This window comes from Cyprinus carpio, chromosome B2, assembly GCF_018340385.1.
Source record: "Cyprinus carpio isolate SPL01 chromosome B2, ASM1834038v1, whole genome shotgun sequence".
NCBI classification, from domain to species: domain Eukaryota; kingdom Metazoa; phylum Chordata; class Actinopteri; order Cypriniformes; family Cyprinidae; genus Cyprinus; species Cyprinus carpio.
The window spans coordinates 22,399,446-22,427,409 of record NC_056598.1 but is presented as its reverse complement, the minus strand read 5'-3'; the positions used below and the strand labels follow the sequence as shown (position 1 = coordinate 22,427,409).

The following is a 27,964-nucleotide window of genomic DNA, read 5'->3' as shown; positions in this document are numbered from 1 at the left end:
AAAATAATAGAGATGGTGCATATTGCTATAGTTTATGAAACAGTATATAACATCAAACATTCAATAAACATGCAACGAATCATAATACAAAACATGGATTTTTTATTTTTTTTTCTCTTTGGTTAATCTTGGCTAAACTTGAGCTGTTCATAATTACAGATGCTGATGTAAAAATGCTGAATTCAAAACTTATCTAGTGCTGCCACCAAGTGTCTACATGCAAAAACCACATCCTTCCTCCAAATCCTAATGAATGATTGCATATTAGTTTGAGAATAAGATGCATTTCATGACAGCTGCATGTGTAAACACTACAACTTACAAACTACCAAACTGAAATAGAGAAGAAAGGGGTGTTTTGGTCTCATTTTTTACTGGATCACAAAGTCTCACATAGGAACCATTTCCAGCCAGTCCGAACCCAGGGTAAACAGGCTCTTTAAAAACAGTTTGGTGCTTATAAATGAGACTCATGTTGTCAGACACATTGTAAAATGCCAAGATTCCAGCCCTGTAGTCCAAATACACTCCTATTTTGGAACCATATGATTGAAACGTCGAAAATGTTGTCTTATTGTCATGCCAAAATTCTATATGGAGACGTTTACAGCGTAGTCCCCATGACTGGGCATTTCTCCCAAAGAGTGTACGCTGCTTGCCTTTTCTACGGATCCCTTGGTAGGACACAGCAATGCAGACCCAAGTGCCCCCGCCAATCTCTACTTCCCAATATTTAGGGGACCCTCTCAGACCTTCTTTGCACAGGATCTGTACCCTGCAGTTAAATCTCTGAGTGTGTTCAGGATAGTCCTGAAGCAGGTGCGAGGCCTTCACCTCCTTGTTCTCATTCCTTAAAATGAGACTTTCATGTGCTGAGTTGGTATTAAAAGTGAGTTTTGATGCATCTGAGATAGATGGACATATGAAAAGATGCAATATTAGTACACCAAACATAAAGGAGTATGTTGCATTACTTGACAATCAGAAAATAAATGCTTTTGCGTGTTAAGTTCTATATTAGAAACTTACAGTGTAGAACCTCCTCTCGTGTCTGTGGTGGTGGTGATCTTACGATTCTAGTGTTTCTCACTGCAAAGAAATATAGATAAGGTGATTTGCAGACATTGGGTAATTCTTAAAGGATTAGTTCACTTCCATAATAAAAATTTCCTTATAATTTATTCACCCAAGATGTTCATGTATTTCTTTCTTCAGTCGAAAAGCAATTAAGGTTTAGGTCATTTTCTAATAATAATTTTAAAAAAAATCTAATACTTTTTAACCACAAATGCTCGTCTTGCACTACAGTAGCTTGACTTCATGAATTACATAGTCACGTTGGAAAGGTCACACATGACGACGGCGGAAGTACCGACCCAGTGTTTACAAAGCAAACGTTCAAAGAAAGTCAAATGTCTATTAAAAAAAGGTAAAACAACAAGTCGGATGATTTTGAAGTGATTACATAATGTGTGAAGTTGCGCATGCACATTGCGGAGCTATTGCAAGATGAGCATTTGTGGTTAAAAAGGATATAAAGTTTATTTATTTAAATTTTTTTTAGAAAATGACTGATCGTTTTCCTGGATAAGACCGTTATTCCTCGGCTGGGATAGTTATAGAGCCCTTTGAAGCCCATTGGCTGCCATTGAAGTCCACTGTATGGAGAAAAATCCTGGAATGTTTTCCTCAAAAAAAAACAAAAAAAAACTGTAATTTCTTTGCGACTGAAGAAAGAAAGACATGAACATCTTGGGGGACATGGGGGTGAGTAAATTATCAGGATATTTTTATTCTGGAAGTGAATTAATCCTTTAATTGAAAACCCATAATATAAACATGAAATATATTTAAATTAAAACTTCTACTAACCTTTTCTGGAAATCATGATTAAACTCAACTTGCTGGTCGTGTTTAGCTTTTCTATTAGTTCATTAACCGCCATGGAATCACGCTCAAAAGAATTGTATGGATGCACAAGGAAGACGAATGGTTTTTTATACTCAGTCAGTGAAGGCAGAGACATAGTGCTCTGTAGAGAGAGAGAAAACACACCTTGAATGTGACGTGACTTTTACCTGAAGATTTAACAAGACAATTCAACAGGCATTCATTTCTGTTTCAAAGCCATTTTCAATCACTGTACCTCTAGAAATCGAACATCAGTGTTTGTATGGGAGAGCAGCTGCAGGCGTTGTAAATCAGCATCTAAGGTTCTCATATTACTGATCTCCTGCTGAAGAGTCTTTATGAATCCCTCCGCTTCTTTCACTGCAGACTTTGTCTGTCCTTGAATCAGCTCTGTCACTTTGCCTTGATTGTCCTTCATAGACTGGATCAGCTCAGTGAAGTTCTTCTCATTCTTCTCCTGTGCCTTAATTGCTGAAGCCTAAGAATGAATATGGAGCAGACTGGATGTCTTTAGCTATGCAAGCAATACAATACCATTAACAATGAAGACAGTTACAGTTTCAAGATAAATGCCCTCTAACCTTGAAAAGCTCTACAGCTTGTCTCAGCTCTTGCACATCTTTCTCCTTAGCTTCAATAATGTCAACGGTCCGCTTCTGCAACTCCCCCAGCTTATTCTTAAAAAGATTTCTTTAGTTCAGTTGGAGCTCAACTCAGTACAATTCTAGTGTTGTTTAAGCATTCTTAGCACAAATTCTTAGTATGGGTCACCAATCTTGGCTGTATGTCATGTCACAATGTCACTACGATATTACAGAAAAAATGACATGGGCCAGACTCAGATTCAATCCACCCACATAAGCAATGTGTCGAGCATGTGTGCCAACCACTGGTAATAGGCTGGTATCTGGTCATTTTTGGCTTTGGTCAGTAAACATGTCTGACTGTCAAATTCCAGAATCTAAAAGAAATCTTCAAGAAAGTATTGAGTAAATATATATATATATATGTTTATCTCAGCAACTATAATTCAATTGCATTAGCCTATATCACATATTAGGAGTTTCCAAACAATTTAAAAAATAAATACAGCAGCACAACTGTTTTTGCCACTGATGATAAAAAAAAATAAAAGTTTCTTGAGCACCGAATCAGCATACTAGAATGATTTCTGAGAGATCATATGACACTGAAGACTGGAGGAAAGTTAAGAGAAATATACAATAGATGTAGCTTTTTTGTTCTTTTTTGTTGTTTAGCTATAGAGCCATCAACTCTGAAACACCAATCACAAAAATATTGCATTATATCATCCATTTGTCACGTCGCTCTCCAGTTATAGTAACGGTCACTACAAAACCAACATTAGCCTAGCACTACTAAACACCAAGTCCTGGTCCAGATTTCTAAGAATGATATTTTGTATTCCAAATCACATTTCTAACCTGTTTATTGGCCACTTCCTCTTCCACTGGGATGACATGATGACCTCTGTGTTTATCAGTAATGCACAGGTGACAGATGCACAGCTGGTCTGTTTGGCAGTACACAAACAGCATTTTGCCATGATCAGGGCAGATGTTCTCCTGCAACACTGCGTTCGGCTCCACTAACCTGTGCCTCTTTCCCACGTGCAAAGAGTTATGCACAACAAGATGATGCTCACAGTATGATGATGCACACTCAACACAAGTCTGTTCAGCTTTGCGCTTCTTTCCAACGCATGCATGACACTCGACATCTGTGGATCCACTTGAATGAAGAGCTGGAGCTGTTTCCTCCATGATTGTGGATGTGCTGGCACTGGCAGTACTTGACTGAGTTTCGTTTCTTTGTAAGTATGATTATGGCACTGGCAATGCGGAATTCAAATTTAAAGGATGTGGTTCCGGAAGCCAGAGCAATGACTCACAGGACTGCTATTGACAAGACCACTGAAAGAAGCCAAACACTATCTTTTTACTATGAATAAATCTAATCTAACACTGAAAGAAACACACACACCAAAAACTTTTTATGTACTCTCATTTCCCCTATGCTCAGGGAATGAAGGCAACAAGACAATATTAATACGAGCTTCAGTTTTATAATCAATATTGTTTTTGGAATATGTAACATATTTGCTTATAAATTAATTTAGTTTGTTATTTGCTTTAGTTGAACTGCCCTTAGGCCAAACGACATTAGAATACAGGACATCAAACAAGGTTGTTTGTGAAACCCAAGGACAAATATATTCCTCTCATGAGCTGAGTGCAAAATCAAATGCTAACATAGCTTTACTGCATACTACAGTAAAGTATATAATGTAGGCCTTTACTAAATTGTAAACAGTATTGAAAATATGCAAATATAAAATACTCTCACCAGCCGTTCCTTATCCTTTGTGTGGACTGAATTAAAGACTGTGACAGTAATGTTGTTTGTACATTTACGATGGGGAATTGCCCTACTAACCACACGTCTCCAATGTAAAATGGAGATTCCATTAAATGATGATGAAAGAAAACAGATGAAACAAAACAGATAATAACATTAAGAAATATTTTGTTTTATGAGTTATAAAATTGAGTCAGGTCAGTGTAGTTTAACCAGATCAGCTCTAGGGGTAACCATCATTTGCTGAGTTTTGTGATTTCTTAAAAGAGATTGGTCATTTCCACCTTGGATTGTTATGGCTCATCATCTCAGTGTCTATTTTTCACTCTTTGCAAAGCCTTGCCTGAGTGTCACTGCAATTCCAAGCAGTCTTCTGCTGTAAGATCTTTCTTGTATCTTAGAATTGGACCTTTTGCTAGATCTTATCGACGAAATTTGAAGAGCTACTTTCAACTAAATACACAAATGAAACCAAAGATATAAAGATATAAACCAATAACACAGTAATAATTAATAAATGATTACATTTATAAATGTTTAAATGTTCTCTTATATCCCTTAAGGTTTTAATTCTGTCATATGTCTGCCCCATTACACGTGTATTTTAATCTTTTGTTAATGATCAAGTGAAACAGTTCTTAACTGAAAATAAAGTTTTAAATTAATTTCAGTCATGCTTTAGATCGGGTCATAGTACTATTACAGCAGCTGAGCTGGTTACAAATGATATTGTTAAATATTTGAATAGTAAACAACATTGTGCAGAATTATTTGTAGATCTCTCTAAAACATTTGACTCTGTAGATCATAAACGTTTATTACAGAGTTGTATAGGTTTTAGTGAAATGGCTCTAAATTGGTTCAGTAATTATTTATCAGAAAGAACTCAGTGTGTCTCAGTTGAAAAATTTATTTCAAATGAATAAAAAATGACAAAAGGTGTTCCATAGGGTTCTATTTTAGCACCAGTTTTATTTTCTATTTATATTAATGACCTTGGTTGTGGGATAGAATTCATTTATATGCTGAAGACACAATTATTTACACAGTAGCACATTCGGTGAATCAAGCCATAGAGCTCTTGCAAGAATATTTTCAATTATTGCTACTGTCATTGTCCAACTTAAAATTGGTTTTAAACTCAAAGAAAACAAAATACATGCTTTTCACTCATTGTCGCACTGAAACAGATTACCCTATTTCAACTTTACAAGGAAAATCTATTGAAAGAGTAAGTTGTTATAAATACTTGGGTATATGGTTGGATGAAAATTTTGGATTTTATGTATATATTGAAAAACTTTTAAAAAAGCTTAGACTAAAATGGGGTTTTCTTTTTTGCTTAAAGAAATGTTTTCCTGCTGAAGCGAGAAAGAGAATTATACAACGTTGTTTCCACTCGGTGTTAGATTATGGTGATGTGATTTATATTCATGCAAGTTTATCTTCACTTAAAAAAGTTGGACTATGTATATCATGCTGCTTTACGTTTTGTGATGAGTTCTTCTTCACGCACTCATCATTGTATATTGTATGAATTGGTGGGATGTTCCTCTTTGTTTCAAAGAAGGAAAGTGCACATGCTGCTGTTATCACTAAGGCACTGTTAGGTAAATTACCAATTTATATCTGCAGTCTTTTATCCTTTTATACATGTAATTACAGCATTAGATCTTCTGCTAAATTACTTTTAAATGTTCCAAGAGTATATTCAGAGCTTGGCAAAACTGCCTTCTCTTTTTTTTTCTCCCTCATTTTGGAAAGAGATGTAGAGTGTTATTATGCTGCAAACACTCCCCTCTTTAAATTAAAAAAACAACAACAACAACCTTGTATGGTCTAAAGGAAACATGTACTTGCTATGAGTAAATGCTTGTTGTTTATTTATTTATTTATTTGATTTTTTTTTTTTTTGTCACATATTTGTAATCATCTGAATGTGAACAAAATTTTGTTTTGTTTTATGTGTTTGTAATTGTTTTATTGTGAAACTTTTTGTGCAGCCATTTTGGCCAGGATTCCCATATTTTTGGTTTCATTTTCATATGGCTTATCATTTTTCATATCTCAATTTCTGCTGAATTCCATAAACTCATATGGCCTGTTTTGAATCATTGTTTTCTAATATGAACTTGGTGAATGTGTAGATGAGCTGCTGAAGCAGTGTAAAACAATCGGATGTTCTTGTCTTCATCCATCACAATGAAAGCTAGCTTCTTCATTCTACATTCTACTGGGAATGTGAAACCCTATAGACATCTAACAAAAATCAAGTTGACACCTGGTTAAAAAGTCATTGCAAAAGTGGCTCATAACAGCTAGCATCATTTGTTTTGGAGATGACATTTGCATTGTGATTTTAGCTAATGCAACAACATTCATATCTGTAAGTCTGTCGGCACCACTGTACTGTGCAAAATAAGTTTAAGAAGTTCAAGTTATATATCATATGGTGGATTATTTCATGACTGATGCCTGTTCCCTTGCATATTTACTGTCAACATACCTTAAGAATCACTTCCTTGTGTTTCTAAAATAGCTGTCATTATTCAGTAGTGTTGAACTGTTAACATAAGCCCAGTCTTCCTCACCACATACATATAACAGTGCATGAAATGAAATAAGAAATCAGCTAAATAAAATGTAACTTTCACTTATATGCTAGTTTTTATCTCTGTTTCCAATATTTGAACTGTACTTCAAAAATGCTACAGTTCTGGTCCTTCCCTCTTTGACGCTGTGGATTAAAAGTGAAACGATCTGTAAAATGTTTCAACTTCTGCTACACTGCTGTGGAGGTAGGTTGGCTGCCTTGTTATGCTTTAATCACCATTATTATTGAAACTGTAATTAAATTAAATTTGCAGTGCTATATAGAATATCTTGTTCTAGAGAGAATTGGTTCACTCTAGAAAAATAGAATTTTAGATTTTAAAAAATAAGCACTTGTAATTAGATTATATTACATTTTATTACATCGTAATCAGACTATAGTTATTTTATATTGATAACATGATTACATATTATTCACACGTTTAATGCACTTCATGTTGTTAATAACAACAAATGGAATATATTTTCTTTCTTCTTTTCTTTAAATCAATGTGATGAACATGTTAAATCAAAAGTAATCTAAAAGTAGTCCGATTATGTTACCTAAAATGTGTAATGTAATGGATTATGACGTTACTGACTACAGTTTTTGTCATGTAATTTGGAATCAGTAACGGACTACAACTTGTAAGTAATCTACCCATATAAAATACAATTGTATTTTAGTCTTTTAGTTTCAGTTCAGAGAAGCTACCTTTACATGCCCTTAAATTATATCCAATTTAAATGCACAGATACTTGCTGTGCAAATAAACTGATCAATGTGTTAGAAGTATAGAATATTCTGTCCTCATTTACTGTGTCTTCTGTGAAACACTTATTCTGTAAAAAAATAAATAAATAAATAAATAAATAAATAAAAAATATGTTTTTAGTCCATGTAATGTAACCTCATTGACTTTCATACTCTTTTTCACAGAAACAGTAAATACAGAATATATTACACAAAAGAAAGAAAGTCATACAGGTTTGAAACGACATAAAAGAACAGATTTTTCATTTTGGGATTATCCCTTTAAGCAAACTACAAAACTAACTCATGTATTGCAACATTTATCTGAAGTTTTGTTTACCAGATGTGAGAACTATCTTGGGAATACAGCAGCAAGATGTTTCGGACATCTGTGATTTTGACCTCTTCTTGTTCTGCTTGTATGTGCCTTGAGTGTTTCTCTGATGACATTCAACCAAACTGGCACAGAGGCAAACAATCCTACATAATGTATCATGGCACTACGATGTTGAATGCGATGAGGATCATGACCGAGGGCTTCTCTCGTTCCTTTGATGGCATGCTGGGACCAGGAGTCTATGTCAGTGCTTCCCAAACCTGTCCTGGAGGCCCCCCTGCCCTGCACTTTTTGTATGTCTCTCTTATCTAACACACCTGTTTCCACTCATCGGCTCATTAGTAGAGACTGCAAGAACTAAAATGGGTGCGTCTGATTAGGGAGACATATAAAATGTGCAGGGCAGCTAAGCCACCACTACACGTTCAAGAACAACACTTCTATGTCACTAGAAGTTTTGAAAAAGCCTCCCGTTACCCTCTGAATTCAAACGGGGAGATGCTTTACAGAACTGTGTGTATGATCCGAGACGAATCACAGTGCTGGGTGTCATTTCTAACCTCAGATTCTAGTAGATTCTGTGTAACATAATGACACTTGTTTGATTTGTTTTTAATATCGAAAATAACAGTTTTACTATCATCTTAAGTTATTTGTTTAATGTTAACACAATTTATAGCTGTACTCCTGATGTTTGAATATTATTTTTTACATTTCTGATTTTCACATAAAGCATAAGCAATTTTTTTGTTTTAACAATAGTTAACTATACATTTATTACACAAAATACATTTTTATATATTTACAACGTTATAATCTTATAAGCAGCAACATCCTCCTCCAGGTCCTAGTGTCTGTCTGGTTAGGCCTTTTATGTATTTAGGGGATGGTGTAGGGCTTATACTTGCATAAAATGAAAGTAAAATACACAATTAAAATTAAGATTTCTTAAAATTAAGTTTCTGAATAAATAAAACAGTAATTGATTTCATAAAATCACAAGTCTGTTTTGATTTAAAAGTCAGAAGCTATAGCTTACATGAATAGAAATCACAAATAACACTTACATAATCTTATATAAGCACAAGGAGCTCTAAAAGGTTTTTTAGAATTGTTACAACTCTTTGCTTTAGACCATCTACAAATGTTAAATATATAAATAAAATGTTAAGGTTACATTTTGATTTATAGTTATTTTCAAGGCTTTCAATTAACTCTAATTAATATATATATATATATATATATATATATATATATATATATATATATATATATATATATATATATATATATATTGTTCGTGTAGTTCTAACAAGTCAGTTTTTGTAAAAAAAAAGGTCAAATAATTGTTTATAATCTCTTCACAGGAGAGACTTGGTGTTAAGAAATGTACAGTATGTACTGTATATGCATGCTGTTTTGACAAGCATAACTCACTTTGTGAAAGGTGACAAGTAGACTGAATGATTTACATTGACTTGAGGAATTCACAATCCTCGAGTTCACCTGTCAAGTACTGTGCTCTACAACAGAAAAGATTTTTGAGTCAGTTTAATAGGAAAATTGTACTTATGAAGCAGTGTAAATGCATTTACACAGAAATTCTAAGAAATATAATTTATATGTTTATAATAAACATATAAAATTAATGTTTTAAATATTAAAATACAAATTTAAGAACATGACTTAATGAAAATATAAAATATTATGTTAACATACAAAAACAAAACATAAATTATGAAATATGCTCATACTGTATCATGATAATGACTAAGTTTGAGGTTGCACTATTTCTGCATTTATTTTGCACAAAAGCGAAACAGAATGGTATTTAAAGGATTATACTGACTTTTGACTGACTTCTGGTCAGTAAAAGAAAACAAATACAATTAAATAATTGATTTTAGGTGCAAACATTGAAATATGAAAAAGAAGCAAAAGATTATTGTAAAAGCATTAAAGAAGGCTATGGATTATTTACTCATTCATTTATTGATTGTAATACTATTTTTACGCTAACTTAAAGTGACTTTCTAATTACTTTTAAGTTTATGATACCAAATTGCATTAGTTCCAACTGATCAACACTAGAGGTCACCATCACCTGCTTTATCACATGGACTTCAAGTCAGTTTCAGGAGTTTATTAAAGATTCACACAGTGGGCCTTCCCTTTGACAAAAATTATAAAACAGTTCAGGTGCCCAGTCCACAAGGAGCCAAAACCTTTTTCCACATAATTTCTGGATTAACATAATGTCTTGAATTAACAAATGTCTGAATATACATTATTTATTTGAATATACAATAAAAATGTGCCAGCCAACCATCTCTTATATAGTTGCACTCTTAAGTTGTTTTGTGTGTGTGTCATTGCAAATGAGAGACAATCACATTTTTCTTTTTCAGGTCATTAAACAGATTAGCTCATGGTTTTAGTTTGCATAATAAGACTAAGTTTTAGTCTGTTTAATGCTGTTTTGATTTATTTAGTCAAAAATATAATCTGACAACATAAGTAGCATTGGTCTTTTAATGATTACATAGCCTGCATACAGGTGTGATTGCTCATAAACTAAACTACACTGATAAGAAATGTGGTGTCTTACAGTATGTTAGAGTAGTAAACACTCTTACCCTATCACTCATTTGGATCCACCCAAATGATAAATTAAAAGTGAAACCAAAAAGTTCTCTAAAGAAGCATTCCTCTTGGCCGCCAAAAGACTTGGAAGGTAAGTAGGTAAGTTACATTAAAATTAAATAAATTGCATTATTTTCAGCTAAATCAAATAAAGCTCCTTAAGGTTTTAGATGTCTTTGGTTATTCACTAATTATCAAATATATGAAAACTTTTTTTAAGTGCTTTGGTTACTGCTATGGGGGACAGCGGTTATGGCAATGGAAAACAGCATCCTGGACACCGATTTTACATCATGTACCATGGTACTACAATGAAAAATGCACGGAAGATCCAAAGAAAAGGGTTCAAATGCTCTTCTGACGGCATGCTCGGTCCAGGAGTTTATTTGAGTCGGAGTATAGAGAAAGCTTCTCATTACCCTTTGTATGATGGAGGAGAACTGCTGGCCATTCTCAAACTTAAAGTTCGAGTGGGAAAAGTGAAAAGGATTGATTATCAGGGTCATCCCTTACAGAAAACCTGGTATCAGCATGGTTATGACACTGCTTGGGTCCCTCCGAACTGTGGAATGGTACCCAGCGGATTAGAAGAAGACTGTGTTTATGATCCGAGCCGGATCAGGGTTCTAGAGATAATTCCAAACTAAAATAGTATAACCTTTATTTTTATGACCTAAAATGTAAAGGAAACTAAAAAAGACATTGCAAATAGTCTTGACAAATGGTTTATCTGTAAAAACTTTTCATGTAGCCTAAATGAATTAATCGATCGATCACTCATAAAATATAAAAATATAGCTGTATACTTGTATGTCGGTATAAGTCAGCCTTTATTTATGAAGCAGATTTAAAAACATCAGATGTTGCTGTACAATTCAATTTAAGAACAGTTTTTAAACATATGGCACAATCAGCTGACTTTGAGACTCAATAAAAACCTATTTGAATGTCTCTTATCAGTCCTGCAGTTTCAGATTTACTGTAAGTCCACTGATAAGCACTGCCATGTAGGGGGTCTTATGACACTCAATAACAGTTACTCAACTTTTAAAGTGAGAAATATGTCACAGCTACACAAAAAAAAAAAAAAAAAAAAATGAAAATAGATTTGCGTTCGTTTGTTTTCCAAAACAACTAGTGTTATTGTCGTTGTCAGACTATGTTCCATGTTTTGTGTGTGTTCATGTCCCCATTGTGTTTTCATTCCAGGTGTTTCCTATGTTGTTTCAGTGATCCCAGATGTGTCTAGTCTGTAGTCCCATTTGTCGGTGTATTTAAAGTGTTCCTTGTGCCCAGTTCTTCGTTGGCCGTTATAAATGTCTTTTGTGTTCTTGAGAATTCCACGTCTTTGAATTAAAATTCCATGTTGAAGAACTCTCCAGCGTCTCCTGAGTCTCCTTGCTCCTGTGTAATGTGACAATTGTTTTGTTGTTATTAATATCTTATTATATTTATTGTCAAAAAAGTAGAAGTAAAATATTAAATATAAAATCAATCGGGAAAAAAATAAATGTGGACATACTTGGATAGTTGGTTTCATTTGGTTTTCTTTCTTTCTTTCTCTCTTTCTTTTTTTTTTACATCTGTACAGGTTTTTTTTTTTTTTTTTTTTTTTTTTTTTTTTTAGTTTCAATTTCAGTTATCAATGCATTGGGGGTTTCAAGACTATACAGGCTCATTCAATGCATTTGTTTATATATGTATGTATGTATTCATTTATTTATTCAATCAGTCATCTTATCTACTGTACAGCACCCACTGTGTTTTTTGAAGGCCTATTTTTTTTATATAAAATAGTTAAATAGTTTTAAAAGAGTAACACCAGCCATTTCAAAAATTTGAAACTGAACGTACTCATACTTTATAGACGAATTCTTTATGATTCAAGCTCCTATGAAAACATTTGATCCCTGAATAGCTTAAAAAACTACAATCTGACGTAAGCAGCATGACCATTCTCAAGTAAAATCCAGAGTAAAAAGATCATACATAAAGCTTCAAAATATATAATATATAATTATAGCTTCTATATATATATATATATATATATATAAATCAAAATTCTAAATAAAACGAAGATGTTTGTTTGACTATGTAAGTTTTTCTACTTCAAAATTTCACATTACTTGCTGTTTCTTTGGAATTAATTGTGAAACTTACTAGCAATTTCTGACTTAATTTTGTGTGTGTGTGTGTGTGTGTGTGTGTGTGTACTCAGAAGTTATTCAAATTAAGGTAAGGTTATTTTAATTAATTACAATGAATAATTAGGTTAAGATATTATACTGTATATGAGATGAAAATCAGAACAAATTTTAATAACAACATGTCTGTCCTATTATTAAAGGTATAGTTAACCCCAAAAAGGAGTAAATTGTGTCGTCATTTACTGTCCCTCATGCTGTTTCAAATCTGTTTGACCACAAGATGACGCGGCAACATCATATTCATCTGTATTCCTTTGTCCACGAGATGGCAGCACCATCTAAAACACCTGAAAAATAAAAATAATAATAAGCAAATTTTGCATTGCACAGAAAGGAAGTGGTCTGGATCTGTGTGTCAATAATTAGTTGATCAAATACTATTCTGAACAATTTTCATCTGCAGGTTCATCTCTCCAGGTGATGTTAGTTACAGTGAAGAGTCATTTTAATCTGGTCTTATTTAATTAATACCTAGATTTTACGTGAACATATCTTTGTAAATATTGCTGCATTTATAGTCTGTATTTTCTATTCAGTTTTCTATGAGCTCAGTCAACTTCACAGATGACAGCAAAAAGTTGAAACATTATAAGTGTATTAAAACGTCATGCTTTGACTACCTCGGTAGGAAACATAATCTTTCTTTCAATTATTCATTAATTAATTGAAATGCTAAGACAAAAGTAAATTTTTTGCAGTGATTGTGCTCAATTTATAGTGCTCTGTGAAATGCAGACGGCTCATCATGATGTCACTGTGACTTCATGAGCCAAATATAAGAATATAAGTCTATTAAATAAGACAGTAATATAATTTTTATTGTGTGTAGTTTCATATAGTCAAATTATGCAAAACATGTGAAAACTTATGAAATTAGCCTTTGAAACACAAAGGAGTATTACATTTTACATTTAAAACTTTACACTTAAATATGTTCATCTCATTTCATCACCACAAAATGCTATTAAACACAATATGTCATCACCAAAATTTGGGTGGAAATTATATTGTGGCAGGGCTGTAGACAAGTATCCCCCAATAATTACAAATGTTCAAGTTATTTGAAATATTGAAATACTTGCTGCTCTGCTGCACTCCATTATGCACTGCTCTGTTTATTGTTCAGATCAGATGACAAAGAGTTTAAAAAGATTACATTGAATTTTAGGCTACCTGCTCTTACTGCATTTGTCAGTGTCAAAATTGGGATTGAAAAGGCCACTCGAATCAAGTCTGTCTTTGCAATTCTAAGCATCCTGCTTCGTCAGCAAGAAGGAGAATTCTAAAAAAGACAAGTCAACCTCGTCTTGCCAGATTGTTTTTTTTTTTTTTTTTCTGGATTGAATACTTTCACTTGTTGTTTCTTTTCAGACTGGCTTTAGTTTGCTTTTTTTGGCTCATTTGAGGATAACACACTTTGAATTTAGTTGTGTTTGAATTTCACCTTGTTAGCAGGTAACATGCGGTTATTCTTCTTCTTCAAAAAAAAAAAAAACCTTTCAGTGTTACCATCTTACACAACAGGTTGAGCGACTGCTGTTTTGACATCTTTCATAAAAAAAACTGAATTTAACACAATCTCTGGAGTAAGTGTAGGATTGGTTGTTTAAAAATTAAAAACACACATGCGTTGTTGCTTATACTGATGAACTGAACTGCTTTCATTACAGGTGAGCACATCCTTAAACCACCTCCGCCTCCTCCCTTTTTGTTATATATATGAAGACTAACTCTTTAGGGGCTATTGGGCACCAAAAGACTATTGAGTGGGTAAGTCAAATTAAAATTAAATGAATTTTATTCATTTGAGACCAGTTAAATAGAGCTCTTTAAGATTTTAAAATCCTGCAATAATGTAGTAGGATGATTCATGTACTGTTCAAAAGTTTTCTTTTTCAACTTTTACACTGCAAACAGCATATTTTTGTTCATACAGTATTCAAATTATTGTCTTTGGTAGTTCACTGATTATACTATACATGTAAACCTTTGAAAGCGCTCTGATAACTGTGAATGCCATGGGAAATGGCAATGGAAAACTGAAGTTGTATCCTGGAAGGAGAACATACATCATGTACCATGGCACTACGATGGAAAATGCACTGAAGATCCATAGTGAAGGATTCAGGTGCTCTTATGATGGCATGCTCGGTCCAGGAGTTTATGTGAGTCGGAGTAAAGAGAAAGCTTCTCATTACCCTTTGTATGATGGAGGAGAACTGCTGGCCATTCTCAAACTAAAAGTTCGAGTGGGAAAAGTGAAAAAGATTGATTATCAGGGTCATCCCTTACAGAAAACCTGGCATCAGCATGGTTATGACACTGCTTGGGTCCCTCCGAACTGTGGAATGGTACCCAGCGGATTAGAAGAAGACTGTGTTTATGATCCGAGCCGGATCAAGGTTCTAGAGATTATCGTAAACCGAGGAAGCTGCTAGAAGTTTTGCCAGCATTATTTTGGCACCTACATTTTTAGTTACAAATATTATACAGTAAATACTCTTCCCCTGAGGCTTGCAAGAAGCTTTATCTGTAAAAACCTAGTTTAAATGAATGAATAAATAAATCAGTCTTTTGTAAGTGAAATTATAAAACGCTTCTGCATAGATTTCACAGATTTTAGGGAAGTTGTCGCAGCTTAAGGGTTTCTCAACTGCATAGAAAAGAAACACACATACTCAACATATATGTGACAAAGGTGAAACCTCAGTGAGGAGTTCCTCATCTTAAGAGGTTACTTGTAATGCTTATTATTTAAACATCAAAGCAAATTGTGAAAAAGATATAGAAGTACAGTATACTTGAAGTCTATATACTTTCAGTGACTAATGTACATTTGTTTGTTACTTGTTAGTACAGTTATTTGTAGTATAGTGCACAGTAATGTATAGTTGGAATCCCAAAGAAAAACCTTACTAAATAAAAAAAAAATATATATAATACATTTTTAGTACACAACCTACTGTGAACTATACTACAATTGAACCTACTACTAGCTGTATTAGCTATATATTATCAGATAGCTATATATGAACCTACTTATTAGATATATACTTACTGTATTTCTAGCCCACTTTTTACACAGTTTTTATACAGCAAGTTTTAATTCATACAATTGTTTTGTATTTTTCTCTTGCTGAACTTCCTTGTAACTTCTTAATAAGTACTGTCACATGCAAACCAACAAAGAGAAGCCATCCCTAAGGCAAAATGAAACTTGTTTTTCTTGCAAATAATGTACAGGCTCTACATTACAGTGTGACACGCATGTACAGCCTATGGAATCTCTTTCTGTCTTGCACAAACATTATTTAAAGCCTGTAAAAATCTTTTTTTGTGTTGTGTTGTGTTGTGTTGTGTTGTGTGTTGTGTTGTTTTGTGTTGATGGCCATTATGTCTAACATTAGTTTATGGCTATGGTTTTCAATGTTTAAAGGAAAAGGAAAAGGAGCCATAGATATAGTCTAGGCTCTTTTTACTAGGCTCTTTCATGCTATTAAAGGGATAGCCATTTTTATGATGGATTTATGCACATTAATTTATATTAATTTAATTATTATATTAATATATTTATACAAGTTTTTCAAAAGTTATATTAACTTAGGATGGCTTGAGGATGAGTAAATCATGGGCTAATTTTCATTTTTGGGTGAACTATTACTTTAAGGCTTGGATCATTGGTAGGTTAATTCATATTTAATCTGATTTAAACTCATATATGGTCTAATATTTTAACCAATTATTCTGATTTATTCAAACAATGTCTGAATCCCCCTCTGTGTTACTTTGTCTCTCAGTAAAAACAAGACTCGAAGGAATAGTTCACCCAAAAACAACCCCATTGTCATTCCAAACCTGCATGGAATGCACAAGAATGAGAATGCAGCAGCATCAAAAACATAAAATCTTGGACTGTTTATACCATAAGATGGCAGCACCATCTAAACAAAATCAACAAGGATTTTCCTCTGGATTACTCTGACTTTTCTTGCCACATTTTTTTTTCCAAATGTCTATTATTATTATTAATATTATTATTATTATTTAAAGTTAAATTTTGCCAGTGTCTGAATATTGGGTGCATTGTATCTGAATATCTCCGTGTCATGTGTTCTGTTATTCTTACCAATCTTCAACCCAGAGAACCTCCACTACTTCTAAATGGATTTTCTGCAAGCTTACTGTTTGGGAGATCGAACACGAATTAAGATTGTTCATGAAGATTTCATTTACCAATTCAAACTTGAACACATAGAACACAACACAATCTGCCAGTCCAGTTTCTACAGACAACACACAAACACTCTCACACAGGAGGAAGCCAGGGGAGCCATGGAGAACATCAAAGAGAATTAGGGAACAGTTGCTGTAGATTTTTGCTACATGCTGCTAAAAAACATGCATTTTCTTTGCTGAATAAATTGAGACATGTCACATAACATACTTATATTATTTTATATGATGGTTTACAAAAAAGGTCTTATGAAAAGCAATATCTCCAGCCATAATGTTGATATCTGTGATGTGGAGCAGTAAGCACAGCCAACCAAATCTACTCATTGTGATTGTGAGTGTGGTGCTGCTTTATATAAAACTAAATAAATGTTAATACTGAGTAACTTACATTTTAGACACTACTTTTGCTTTGCCAAAGAAAATAGTTTCAAGTTGCACATCTGAAAAAGGAACGTTTTCCTTCCTGAATGAATCGTTGATGCTGAATGAATCGGTTAGGTAAATGATTCAATGACTCAATCATAAATACAGCCACTTGTTCTATTCCTGAATGAACCAGTGTTTTGAATGAACCGGTGAGAAATGATTCAATGACTGACTCACATTGTAAATACAGGCACTTGTTAAGTCCCTGAATGAATATCAGTGGTTCTCCTTTAGTTACAATTTTGTACCCCACTACAGATGGGGGTAAATTACAAGTAAGGACACACACACACACACACACACACACACACACACACACACACACACACACACATTTTCCTATCATGGTAGAAATTTGCCATTGACTTAATCACTTTATGAAAACTTGTTTACATTTTCCTTCGCATATGTTCATAAAGCAATTTCCTCATGTGTCCTGTTGACTGGTCACTGCTATGTTTTACTATCCTTGTAAATGTTAAAGCCACCTGACCCCCACATATACAAGATGGTTTGCTGTAATGTTGCTAAATATGGCATGTACACCTCCAGTCTTCCTGGGACCTGCAGGAAGCACAGTCTTCCTGTCCCTTTCAACCCACTGTCTCAGTGTGCCAGATATTATTTAAGTGGTCTAATTATCAAGGTTGGTTGGCATTTTCACCTTGCTGTCCCAGAGGAACAAATATATAATAAAAAAAATAATAATAAAAAAATAATAATTCAAAACTGAGAAACACTTCTAGTTAGCATTTCTCTTCCAGATGTCTTGTGGTTGAGCTGCACGCTAATGATCTATAGCTCTATTCTGAGTCGTGCAGGATTGTAGGGCAATTCACCAAATGAATCTTTAATGAGGACATTTTGCAGTGAATTAATGTATTAATGGTAAGTTATTTTTATTCTTATCGTTAATGGCATACTTCTGTGCTCCATGTGTTCTGTGAGAAATGTTGTCCTGTCTATGAAAAAAAAAAAAAACTAAATCTTCTGACACTACTTTTAGAAATAACCCATCTGTGGTATCACTGCTTCACAAAACATGCCCAGAAGCCATCTTATTTGTTTGCATAAGAAAAGTGAGAAAATTGTTATTAGTTTTAGCTAAAAGCTCAACACTTTTTTTCTGTATGTGCATGTTCTCACACCCTGCCTATTTAAATATACAGTGCATTGCGTAATAACCTGCACATCAATTCATTATGTAACTCAAGGACAGAGCGTGCATTCATAATCTCACTCTCTGCGAATCATTTTGAATCCCTCTCCTGCACTAAGTGAATTTTGAAGCAATCACACTCTCTCTTTGTCTCTCTCGTTCAAGTCTACTATTTCCTACGTCAAGCTTCGCAAACATAATTAAACCAAATTTAATCTAACAGGATATGCGCAGGAGCTCATGAATAATTAACCAGCCTCGAATCAAAAAGGTGGCAGTGGCTTGTTTATTTGCTGGCACTTGTGGGTATAAGCTAGCTGAAACACAATCACACACACGTATTGCAGGATTGAAGTGAACGATAAACAGGGTTGACTCGCAGGTGCAGTGGTTTGAAACGACCTTATTTTCCCCAATTTCATCAGATGAACTAAGGCTTGTCAGGGCCACTAATAAATCCCATGCATTTTATGTAATCCAGATTTCAGATAGAGCGAATTTCAAGGTGAACCTCACGGTAAACTTTTGTCTGTCTTCAAGTGCGATTTGAACTCTCAGTTTCCATTAATGACCTTCAGCTGTAAGTCTGTCAAACAGTCTGGGAGTAAGTAGACTAGACATTGTGTTTATTCCCTGCCAACTCTCTCCCTGTCTGAAGAGCCTCTATGGACATCTCCAATGCCAGCACTTACATTTACTCAGCAGAGACAAACACAGACTAGAAGACACATGCAAGAGCCAAAAGTCAATCCTGAGTTTTGATCAGGTCGCGCACACATCACCTCAAAACATACTGTCTTTATTCAAATTTACAAAAAAGAAAAGGAAAAAAATACAACAGAATAAATACATTTTTAGTACACACCATCGTGAGATCTCAGTACCATCAGGGCCCACTCGGGGCCACATCAATGCAGTCCAATAAGAAGGCAGAAACCAGGATGAATGCAGCAACTCCACATTCAGCTTACAACTGACCTAATCTACCTGAAAAAAAAAATAGGCAATGACACGTGAAGGATTCAATTCTTCGTTAAGGCCTGTTTACATCAAGAACAATAACTATTACAATAATGTTAATCGTTGTAATTCTATAAGAACAGGGATGTCCATTCCACAGCGATAACAATAACTACACAGAGGAACGATATCGCTGGAATTACTTTCAAAACTAATTTTTCCAAAACAGTGACAGCCAATCAGAATGCAGCAAATGGCCGCAGCTCGGTTTACAGAACATGCATTGGTGTGGGTGCAAATTATCTAATTATTGTTATAGCTATCTCTCTTGGTGTAAATGGGCCTTTAGTCCTTATCAACTAAGCTCCAGGGGAGCTGTCTTTCTTTAATCATTCTTCTTACCGTACAAGCCTTTTTAGGCTCACATTTTTGACAAAGAATGACATTTGTTGGGTTGTTTGGCAAGGTGTGTGTGTTTGTACTGCATGAAGCGCCCTGGTATCAGTGCGCATGATTATGCAGTGATACAGTGGTTCTGGTTCAGTCCAGTCACAGTGAGTCCTTGTAGCCACAAACAGTGTTATTAATCAGGATATCAATGCAGAGTGTGAGCTCAACCCAGAAAAAGGACATCACATAAATTTTTTTGGAGCTTCTGCATTCAGTTCAAGTAAAAATAAATGTTCCGTTTGGAAAGAGCAACACATCCGATATTGTACTGTGGCAGGGTTTACTCTGCTTCAGTCAATCCAGTGTCTTCCAGTTTTATCCAGTGGATTTCGATGTGGGATTATATATATTCTTCTCCTCAGTTTTTATTTTATTGTCTTTTTTGTTACTTGAAGACTACAGCACTGTTGTCACTTTTCACAATGGCATTCAGTGATATTTACATTTAAATGCATTTACATAGAACATCTTTTTCATGTTTTTTTTTCCTCCAATAAAAAAACAACAACATTTGTAATCTATTTTCGAACATCATGTATAAAAGTGCATTCTAGCTGAAGATGACCTGTCAGCTCTCATAAATCATCATGAATTTTTAAATGTGGGATTTTTTTTTTTTTTTGTAATGATTGTTTGTACATATGTTTTGCACAATTTTAGCATCACTACATTTTAATTTTGTCATCTTTTTTTTTTTCTTGAGTAACTTTGTATACAATCTGTTCTTGGCAAAAATGTGAGTCATTTTGAACCCTTGTGACATCCGCTAAGCAGAATTTCCAAGCAGGGTTTAAAATTGATGCGTGTTTGTTTTCGTCTGTGTGTATGTGTGAACACCAAGAATCTTTGTCCAGACACTTATTCAGGACTTTACTGTAATATTCAGTGCTTTCTTTTGAATAATTCAGTTCTCTTGCTTTTGTGAATGTATAAACAATTTCTGTACAAATATTAATTTTCCTACTCCATCGTGTGTTGGCGTAACTTTTCATCTGTGTTATTCCGGCCTTGCGTTTCTCATTCCCACGTGGTGCCATTGTCTTGCTCGCTGCTGCGAAAAGGCATAATTAAATGTGATCTGGAATACCGTGAACTTTGCTTTTCGCTTACTGCCAAACATACTTAAGGAATGTTAAATGCTGGCTAAAGAAACACTGCTCTGTGCTCACACATCAGCTTTTCAGCACTTATTGCTTCAAATTGCATCAATCACTCTCTTCACTGCCCTTCCTCTACCTGTTCATTTTTCACTGTCTTCCTTTATTACCTTTCCTCTTCGTCTCTCCCTCCTTAACCTTCACTTTTCATTATTCCAGCTCTTGTTGCCTTTTAATCACTGTACCACCCAACCCCTCTCCTTCTCGCTCTCTCAGACATTCGCCTGCTCCTCATCTCCAGACTGCTCCTCCTTCTCTTCCCATTCCCTATCCTTGTGCTTTTTGCTGGCTTCTGCATCTCCTTCTTTATCTTCTCCGCTCTCCTTCTCCCTTTCCCTAAAAAAAAAGCCCAACCAATTTAACTAACTGCCCCAACCAACCATACATAACCCACACACACACCTCCTTCTCAGCATCTTTGCCTCCCTCGCTGTCCAGGGAACTGAGGGACCCGGCACGGGAGCCTGTGCCTTCCAGCCCGTACACCTGCACCGAGTCATACGGTGGCTGCGAAGGGTCGAAGGTCACCTGTGCAAGGCGCAAACGTAGGAACTCGCCAACCCTTAGGGCGAGAGAGTGAGCACCTCCGACAGGCGCTCCTCTTCCTGACCCCTCAGGTGCTGAGGGCCACGCTCCGCCATAACCTAAGATGCCCCCAAAAGCCCCCCGGCCCTGGCCGGGATACGGAAGCAGCTGAGGCGTCATATCCCTCCTGCCCAGTGGGTACCCGGTTATCCCCACCCGTTCGTGCCAGTCTCCTATGAACCCGCCACCTTCTGGATACATCCCGGTGCTCAGAGGAATGCTGCCCTCTCTCTCGGGCCTTCCCACCACAAATCCGCTGCCCATCTCCAGCCCGCCCCGTCCCAGAGTCCCCGGGTAGTCCCTCTGCTGCTCCCCCTGCAGGATAGTGGCGTAATTGCTGCTGATCGACTGCATTTCTGTGCTACCACTGGGAGCGTCAGCCACCCCAACGTGGTTGGACTCAGCAGGCCCAGCGCCGCTTCTACTTAGGGAAAGACTGCTCCGCGAGGAGTGCCGACCAGCTCGGGGGAGCGTGGCAGAGTCGCACACCCAACTGCCCGTGGGGCCTGATCCAGCAACCGAGCCGGAACGAGTCAACACCAGCTCCCGTTCGCGGGGGGCCGTGTCCGGCTGGACCTGTAGGGGACGGGGAGGAGCAGGAGGGTTAGAGCGGGAGGTAAGGATGAGTTTATTCTTCTGTTATTCAGCAGAGGGATGCATGTGATAGAGAGGATTGTTAAGAAAAGGAAGAGAAAGCAGAAGATATTTCACAATGAGCAGGTGAAAACACAGAAAAATGTGATAACAATGAAGTGAGACAGTAAAGTGTTAGCGAGTAGAGGAAGTAAGTGACAAAGTCGGACAGATGGAGAGGGAGAAACAATTGACAATAGCTGAACCAGGTTAACTGAGCTCTAAAAAGAGCTAACGCTGCACTGTGAGATGAGGATGAGGAGAAAGAGAGACAGCGAGAGACAACATGTGAAAATACACCATCATCAAACTGCTCGGCACCTACAACAAAAAAAACTAGCCTTCTAGGATTCCTATCTAGGCATTTGCAAAACAACATATTTTCACACATGGGACGTGTTCTCCTCACTTTTAATAAAACAAATATTAGTCCCTTTCAGTGAGTAAATATGCTTGCATTGTGCATTTAAATGTGTGTATGTGTAAAATCAGACAAGATGCACGACGGTATGCATGAATTGCCATGACAGCAAATAACGCACAACATATTTTGTTTTGCGCATTTGTACATTTTTTTAATTACATGCAGCTTTCTGCAGTTTTGAATTCATGCTTTTTCAGGATCTGTGTGTGACAACTTTCCCAGTGAAACACACATCGTGAAATGAATATTAATATCAATTGCGCAGTTGTTTCCCGGTCTCCAGTTCAATGAATGTTTATTAGACATAATACATTAATACTGATTCAATGCTGTTGGGGTGTGACTGAGAAGCGAGTCTGTGAATTAAAATTAGCCATATACTGTTTAACTGTTCCAGCCAAAAAGAGTGGTTTTCTAGTTGTCTTGTCTTTATTGCTGTTTGTTTGAAAGTGCATCAATCATTTAACAATTAATTTACAGGCCTCTGGAGAATTAAACAAATGTAATGTGCTCCCTTTGGTTTTACCCCAAATACTGGTTAGAAAAGCCTTTTTGTGATTCTGAACATGGTTATTCTAAGCTTCTTAAATAAATAATAAAGACATATATTGTTTTACCCAATCCAGATCCTGGCTTTGACTTTGACTCTGCTGGGCATCGCTGCTTGCATCATCCTTTGAGTCATTTTTCCTTGGTGTTCCTCCCTCAGATGTGGTAGCTCCGTCTTGAGATGCTGTCCCTTCTTTAGAGTCATGACTGGCCTCTGTTGTTGGCATGTAAATAGCCCCAGGCTCCAGAGTGCCAACCACAGCTGCCTGGTTTTGAATGACTAGAGAGTGGTCTGGTTGATTCCCAGGTAAGCGGTAAGCCAGCTCAGATATGCCGGGCTCATAGGGGCCCTGTGAGCGACGCAGCACTGGGAGGGTGTGGCTGCTGTAGCAAAACCGCCCGTATAGAGTGGCTCCTTGACTGTTGTACTGCCCCGGGTCCAGTGCTCCAGCCTGAACCCAGCTGCTGTATGCTCGAGCCTTGTCTTGACTGTGTTGTGAATAACGTCTGGGGGAACACAGAATATATCATAAAAGGAAGTTTTATGCAGATAAAATAAGATATATTAATAAATGGCAGCACCACAGAAGTAGTCCATATATGACTTGTGCAGGATATTCAAAATCCTTTGAAGACATACAATAGCTTTTTATTAGAAACAGACCAAAATATAAAAGCTATTCACATAAAATGAAAGATTATGATAGTTGCAAAAGCTTTTTATTTAAGTTTTTAGGCATATTGATTGATTACGTTTTACTTGTATGTTTTTCTCGAATTTGTGTGCAGCCTCAGGAGAGGTAATGTGATAAATGCGATAACGCCACAAGTGGTCTGCTGGGAGCTCACACTCTTCAGGCCTTCTTCTGCTTTTGTCGCACCTTTGATTTCAGTTTAAACTAATTTGTAGTTCTTTAAAAATAAAACCAATGTGGAAAAAAAGTTACAATTCCCTGTTCTTTGTAACAATTCAACACAAAATAAACAATGATCAACTTAGATCTCATTCAGCATAGACAATGGAATTATTACAATCCAAAGAAGCACATTGCTGGCTAAAAGGGCTGTTATTTATTAAAATAGTGAGTATAAGTAAGATATGCAGGGTTTAAAAGGGTTTTCAGAAGATTTATGGCAGAAATTTTTTTTCTGATTTTTTCTTAAACAGCTCTAGGTTTGATTTGCTTGTTTGTTGGGCTACATATATTGTGATTGTACATCAATATAGCTATAAAATATATTAATAATAATAATCACAGTAGTAGTAGTAGTAGTAGTAGTAATAAAAATAATAATAATTTAAGAAAAATAATTTACAGTTCAACTTAATATATTTTCAAATGTTAAAACTTAACATGTGTAGCATGGAAAAGAACAGTCAGGATATTCAGCTAAACATCTCCATTTGTGTTCAATGTGAAGAAAACCAAAACATACAGACTTCAAACGACATGAATAAATTATGCCACAATTTTAATTTTGGCGTGAACTATTTCTTTAAGTGTACTGAGGAAGCGCTTTATTAATGTGCAGGAAAAGAGAGTTGATGTAACAGATGTAGCCAATGTAATCTTTCATCATATGTGCCCTGCTGAGCCCCACTCACATGTTCCTGCTGTCCAGGGTGCGGTACCCCCTGCGTGCATTGTGTGGGGCGCTCTGCAGCGCTGTGATGTCGAAGGCTGCCGTGTCAGCCTCACCCCCTCCTTCATCATCATACGTGATGATGTTCTCTCTTACATCATCCTCCTCTAAAGGCGAGAGCGAGTCCCTTTTCTGCCTGCGCAGGGACAGAGACAAAGCACTGACAGCTAGAGAGAGAAGAAAGAAAGAGGGAAAGAAAACAGTGAGAGATGAAAAGAAAAAAAGTAAGTGTTTTATGATGCCATTTATAAAAAGGGAGGACGTTTGTGTTTGTGGTGGGTGACAAATTTTTGCAATAAAATTGCAGGGTGCTACAGAAAGACAGATACTCAATAGACACATAAGAGCAGCTGGCAAACTCACACTTACACAGAATGATGCCCCATAATTACATTTATCACACAGCTCTAGAGAATTCTGATTGGTCAATCGTAGCATTCAGTGGTCTAATGGTTTTCTATTATTCACTGGTGGTGTTCATCCAAATGACTGAAATGGGTGCTACTTTCATGGACTTGCACTTTCTCATTATATATATATATATATATATATATATATATATATATATATATATATATATATATATATATATATATATATATATATATATATATATATATATATATAAAAACACAATTGACGCCATCTAGTGTCTGAGTTATTGACCCTAATGTCGATGATCACAGAAACTACTGAAATGTTGTTAAAAGTGTTCTTCTTGTAGCTAGGCCTTTTGTTTTGTACATTGTAGGGGCATATTTATTTTTCATTCTTTTTTTCTTACAGGTCAGTGTTATTGTATTATTATTTCTATACTACTATAGTATTTACTTATATTTTAAAGCTTTTATTTTACGTATACTGTATTAATTTTAAGTTTTAGTTATTTTGTTGTGCTTTTGTCATTTTCATTTTCTGCTTTTTTTACTATTTCTATTTAGCTTCGATTTTTATTTTGAATTTACTTTTTATTATTTAGTTTTAGTAATTTTAGATCTTTAACTTATACTATTTTATATTCTTTTCATTTTAGTTTAAACTACTTTTAAAAATTTAAGTACCTTTTATTTCAGTTAGATGCCAAAGCAACATTTCTAATTTTGTTGCAGTTTTTATCTCAATTAATGAAAATTATTTTTAATAACTTTACTTTCAGTTCTAGTTTAATAATAACAACACAGCTAAAGGTAAAATGACAAAATAATTTTAACTCAAATGTGCTTCGAGTCTTGGTCCTGATCATCCTGTCTGTGTTTGTTTTGCGTTAATGGATATTTGACTGTACATTACCACTGCTGTTTGGAAGTTACACTAAACTTACCCAAAAGAGTGGCCACACAGGCTAAAATGGCCAACAGGGCGGCAGTGCTGAGTCCAGGGGAGGGCAAAGAGGAGTGCTGGGGCAAACAAACCGTCTCTTTGTCCCACTCTGCCTCACTTTGCTTCTCTTTCTCTCCGGCCCGGGCTCCGCCCCTTAGACAGGGACATATGGACACCGTGACTGTCCCTGTGCTGGTCAAACCAGAGACCCCGTCCTTCAGGACCAGCGGTATGTAGAGAGTGAGGGAGGAAGAAGTAGAGCGAGACAGTGTCTGCAAAGGTGATGCCAGCACCAAACTAGCAGTGGGGCCTAGAAAATGAAAATAATGAAATAAATGGAGACACACAGGAAAAAAAGGGGGCTTTTAGATCAAATTGAGCTCAGTGGAACTTTAATTTAATTGAACTCAATCGAGTGCAGTTTAATTCTTTTGCTACTCGTATAACATTTGTACAGACCAGTGAGTCCAAATGCAGCTTGAATGCCAGAGCACATTTCATCTGTGTGTGCCGGGAGAAGATAGATGTGGCAAAGAAGCAAAAGCAAACAATGGGGAAAACAAAGGAGCAGGGCACAAAGCAGTCACACAATGGGGTTGCAGACACAGACTAACGGATCAAGAGAGACGCCGATGCACAAGGCTGGGTGGGAGAAACAAATCGTGGAAGAGACTGCAAACCTCCACTCTCCCTGATGCTGAAGTTGAGGGCAACGTTGGAGTCCGGAGGGATGTTAAAATGGACGGCGCTGTCATTTCCTCCCTCGTCTCTATCAATCGCCCGCAACACCTGCACCACCTGAGAAAATGAGATAGGAGAAAGATGGAGAGAGAGAAACAAAATAAGGGGCAGAGCCAAAAGGGAGGAAGGAGAGAAAGAGGAGGAGAGCAAAGAATAATGGAGAGAGAAGAGAAAAAAAAAAAAAACTGAGCCACATTTTAATCTCAGATATCAGCATTAACCTCGCTAGCACCTTTGCAAACAGGTGACTAGAGACTGATTAGCACACACCGCACAGTCAAACAATAATTAACTCTGACCAAGTAGCAAGCCTTGGGGAACACCCAAACATAGACACAGCTTTAGCATGTGCTCTAAAAATGAGGAGCCTACTCAAGAGATCCACTTAAACTAGAAATAATCACTTGATGGGCCTGTTTTTGCAATGCTCCCCCCACACATTAGGGTAAAAGTTAAAACAAAAATGAGCCGTGTGATGCAGATCAGAGCTGTGGGTTAATGCGGTTGTGCTGTGGTGTGTTTTTTCTGTGATTTCAGTTCTGCTTTGAGATAATGTCATGTCACATTAATATTTTTCATAGTCTTAAGGGTCACCAAATTTTCCTCGCCATAATCTGACTTGCGGTAAGAAGTTATGCAAGCTTCCAGTTAAGCAAGCAAGCAGACATTAAGTAAGAGCTTTTATCAAAAATAAATTACACTGTGCCCTAACAAGATAAAAATGTGTTTTTGTCACAAGCAGTTGCAATCACAAGCCACATACAAGATAACAGTTTGTTGGTCATTTGGATGATAGGTTTGCTGCATTGCATCTAGTTTCCCTGCTCACATTGAAATTTACACTAACATACACTATC

At 35.9% G+C, this 27,964-nt stretch overlaps 2 protein-coding genes across 3 annotated transcripts in view; both read right to left on the bottom strand.

Moving 5' to 3' along the window:
* LOC109095390 (tripartite motif-containing protein 16-like) lies at nucleotides 1-3,806 on the bottom strand. The gene is made up of 6 exons (XM_042718701.1): nucleotides 3,357-3,806; nucleotides 2,493-2,588; nucleotides 2,147-2,389; nucleotides 1,873-2,032; nucleotides 1,030-1,089; nucleotides 1-905 (listed from the first exon to the last, which is right to left on the bottom strand). Exons 1-6 carry the CDS (start codon nucleotides 3,693-3,695, stop codon nucleotides 319-321), a joined length of 1,485 nt encoding a protein of 494 aa, XP_042574635.1. The 5' UTR covers nucleotides 3,696-3,806; the 3' UTR covers nucleotides 1-318.
* A 9,035-nt stretch (nucleotides 3,807-12,841) lies between these two features.
* Nucleotides 12,842-27,964, bottom strand: part of LOC109098943 (cadherin-2) — a 139,535-nt gene continuing 124,412 nt past the window's right edge. The window contains exons 10-14 of one of the 2 annotated variants that reach the window (XM_042718700.1): nucleotides 27,047-27,164; nucleotides 26,368-26,676; nucleotides 25,009-25,213; nucleotides 23,471-23,909; nucleotides 12,842-13,110 (exon numbers count right to left, since the gene is read on the bottom strand). In XM_042718700.1, coding sequence (XP_042574634.1) covers nucleotides 13,102-13,110; nucleotides 23,471-23,909; nucleotides 25,009-25,213; nucleotides 26,368-26,676; nucleotides 27,047-27,164 — 1,080 coding nt within the window. In that variant the 3' untranslated portion in view covers nucleotides 12,842-13,101. Of the gene's footprint in view, nucleotides 13,111-22,445; nucleotides 22,672-23,470; nucleotides 23,910-25,008; nucleotides 25,214-26,367; nucleotides 26,677-27,046; nucleotides 27,165-27,964 lie in introns of those variants that run through there. The other variant, XM_042718699.1, reaches the window with a different exon arrangement.

Excerpts from the sequence above, each read along its gene's own strand:
- LOC109095390 (XM_042718701.1), bottom strand. The coding sequence starts at position 3,695 with ATGGAGGAAACAGCTCCAGCTCTTCATTCAAGTGGATCCACAGATGTC. Across the intron at positions 2,033-2,146 it reads CTGATGTTCGATTTCTAGAG|AGCACTATGTCTCTGCCTTC; the intron begins GTACAGTGATTG and ends CTCTCTCTACAG. Across the intron at positions 1,090-1,872 it reads AATCATGATTTCCAGAAAAG|TGAGAAACACTAGAATCGTA; the intron begins GTTAGTAGAAGT and ends ATTTCTTTGCAG.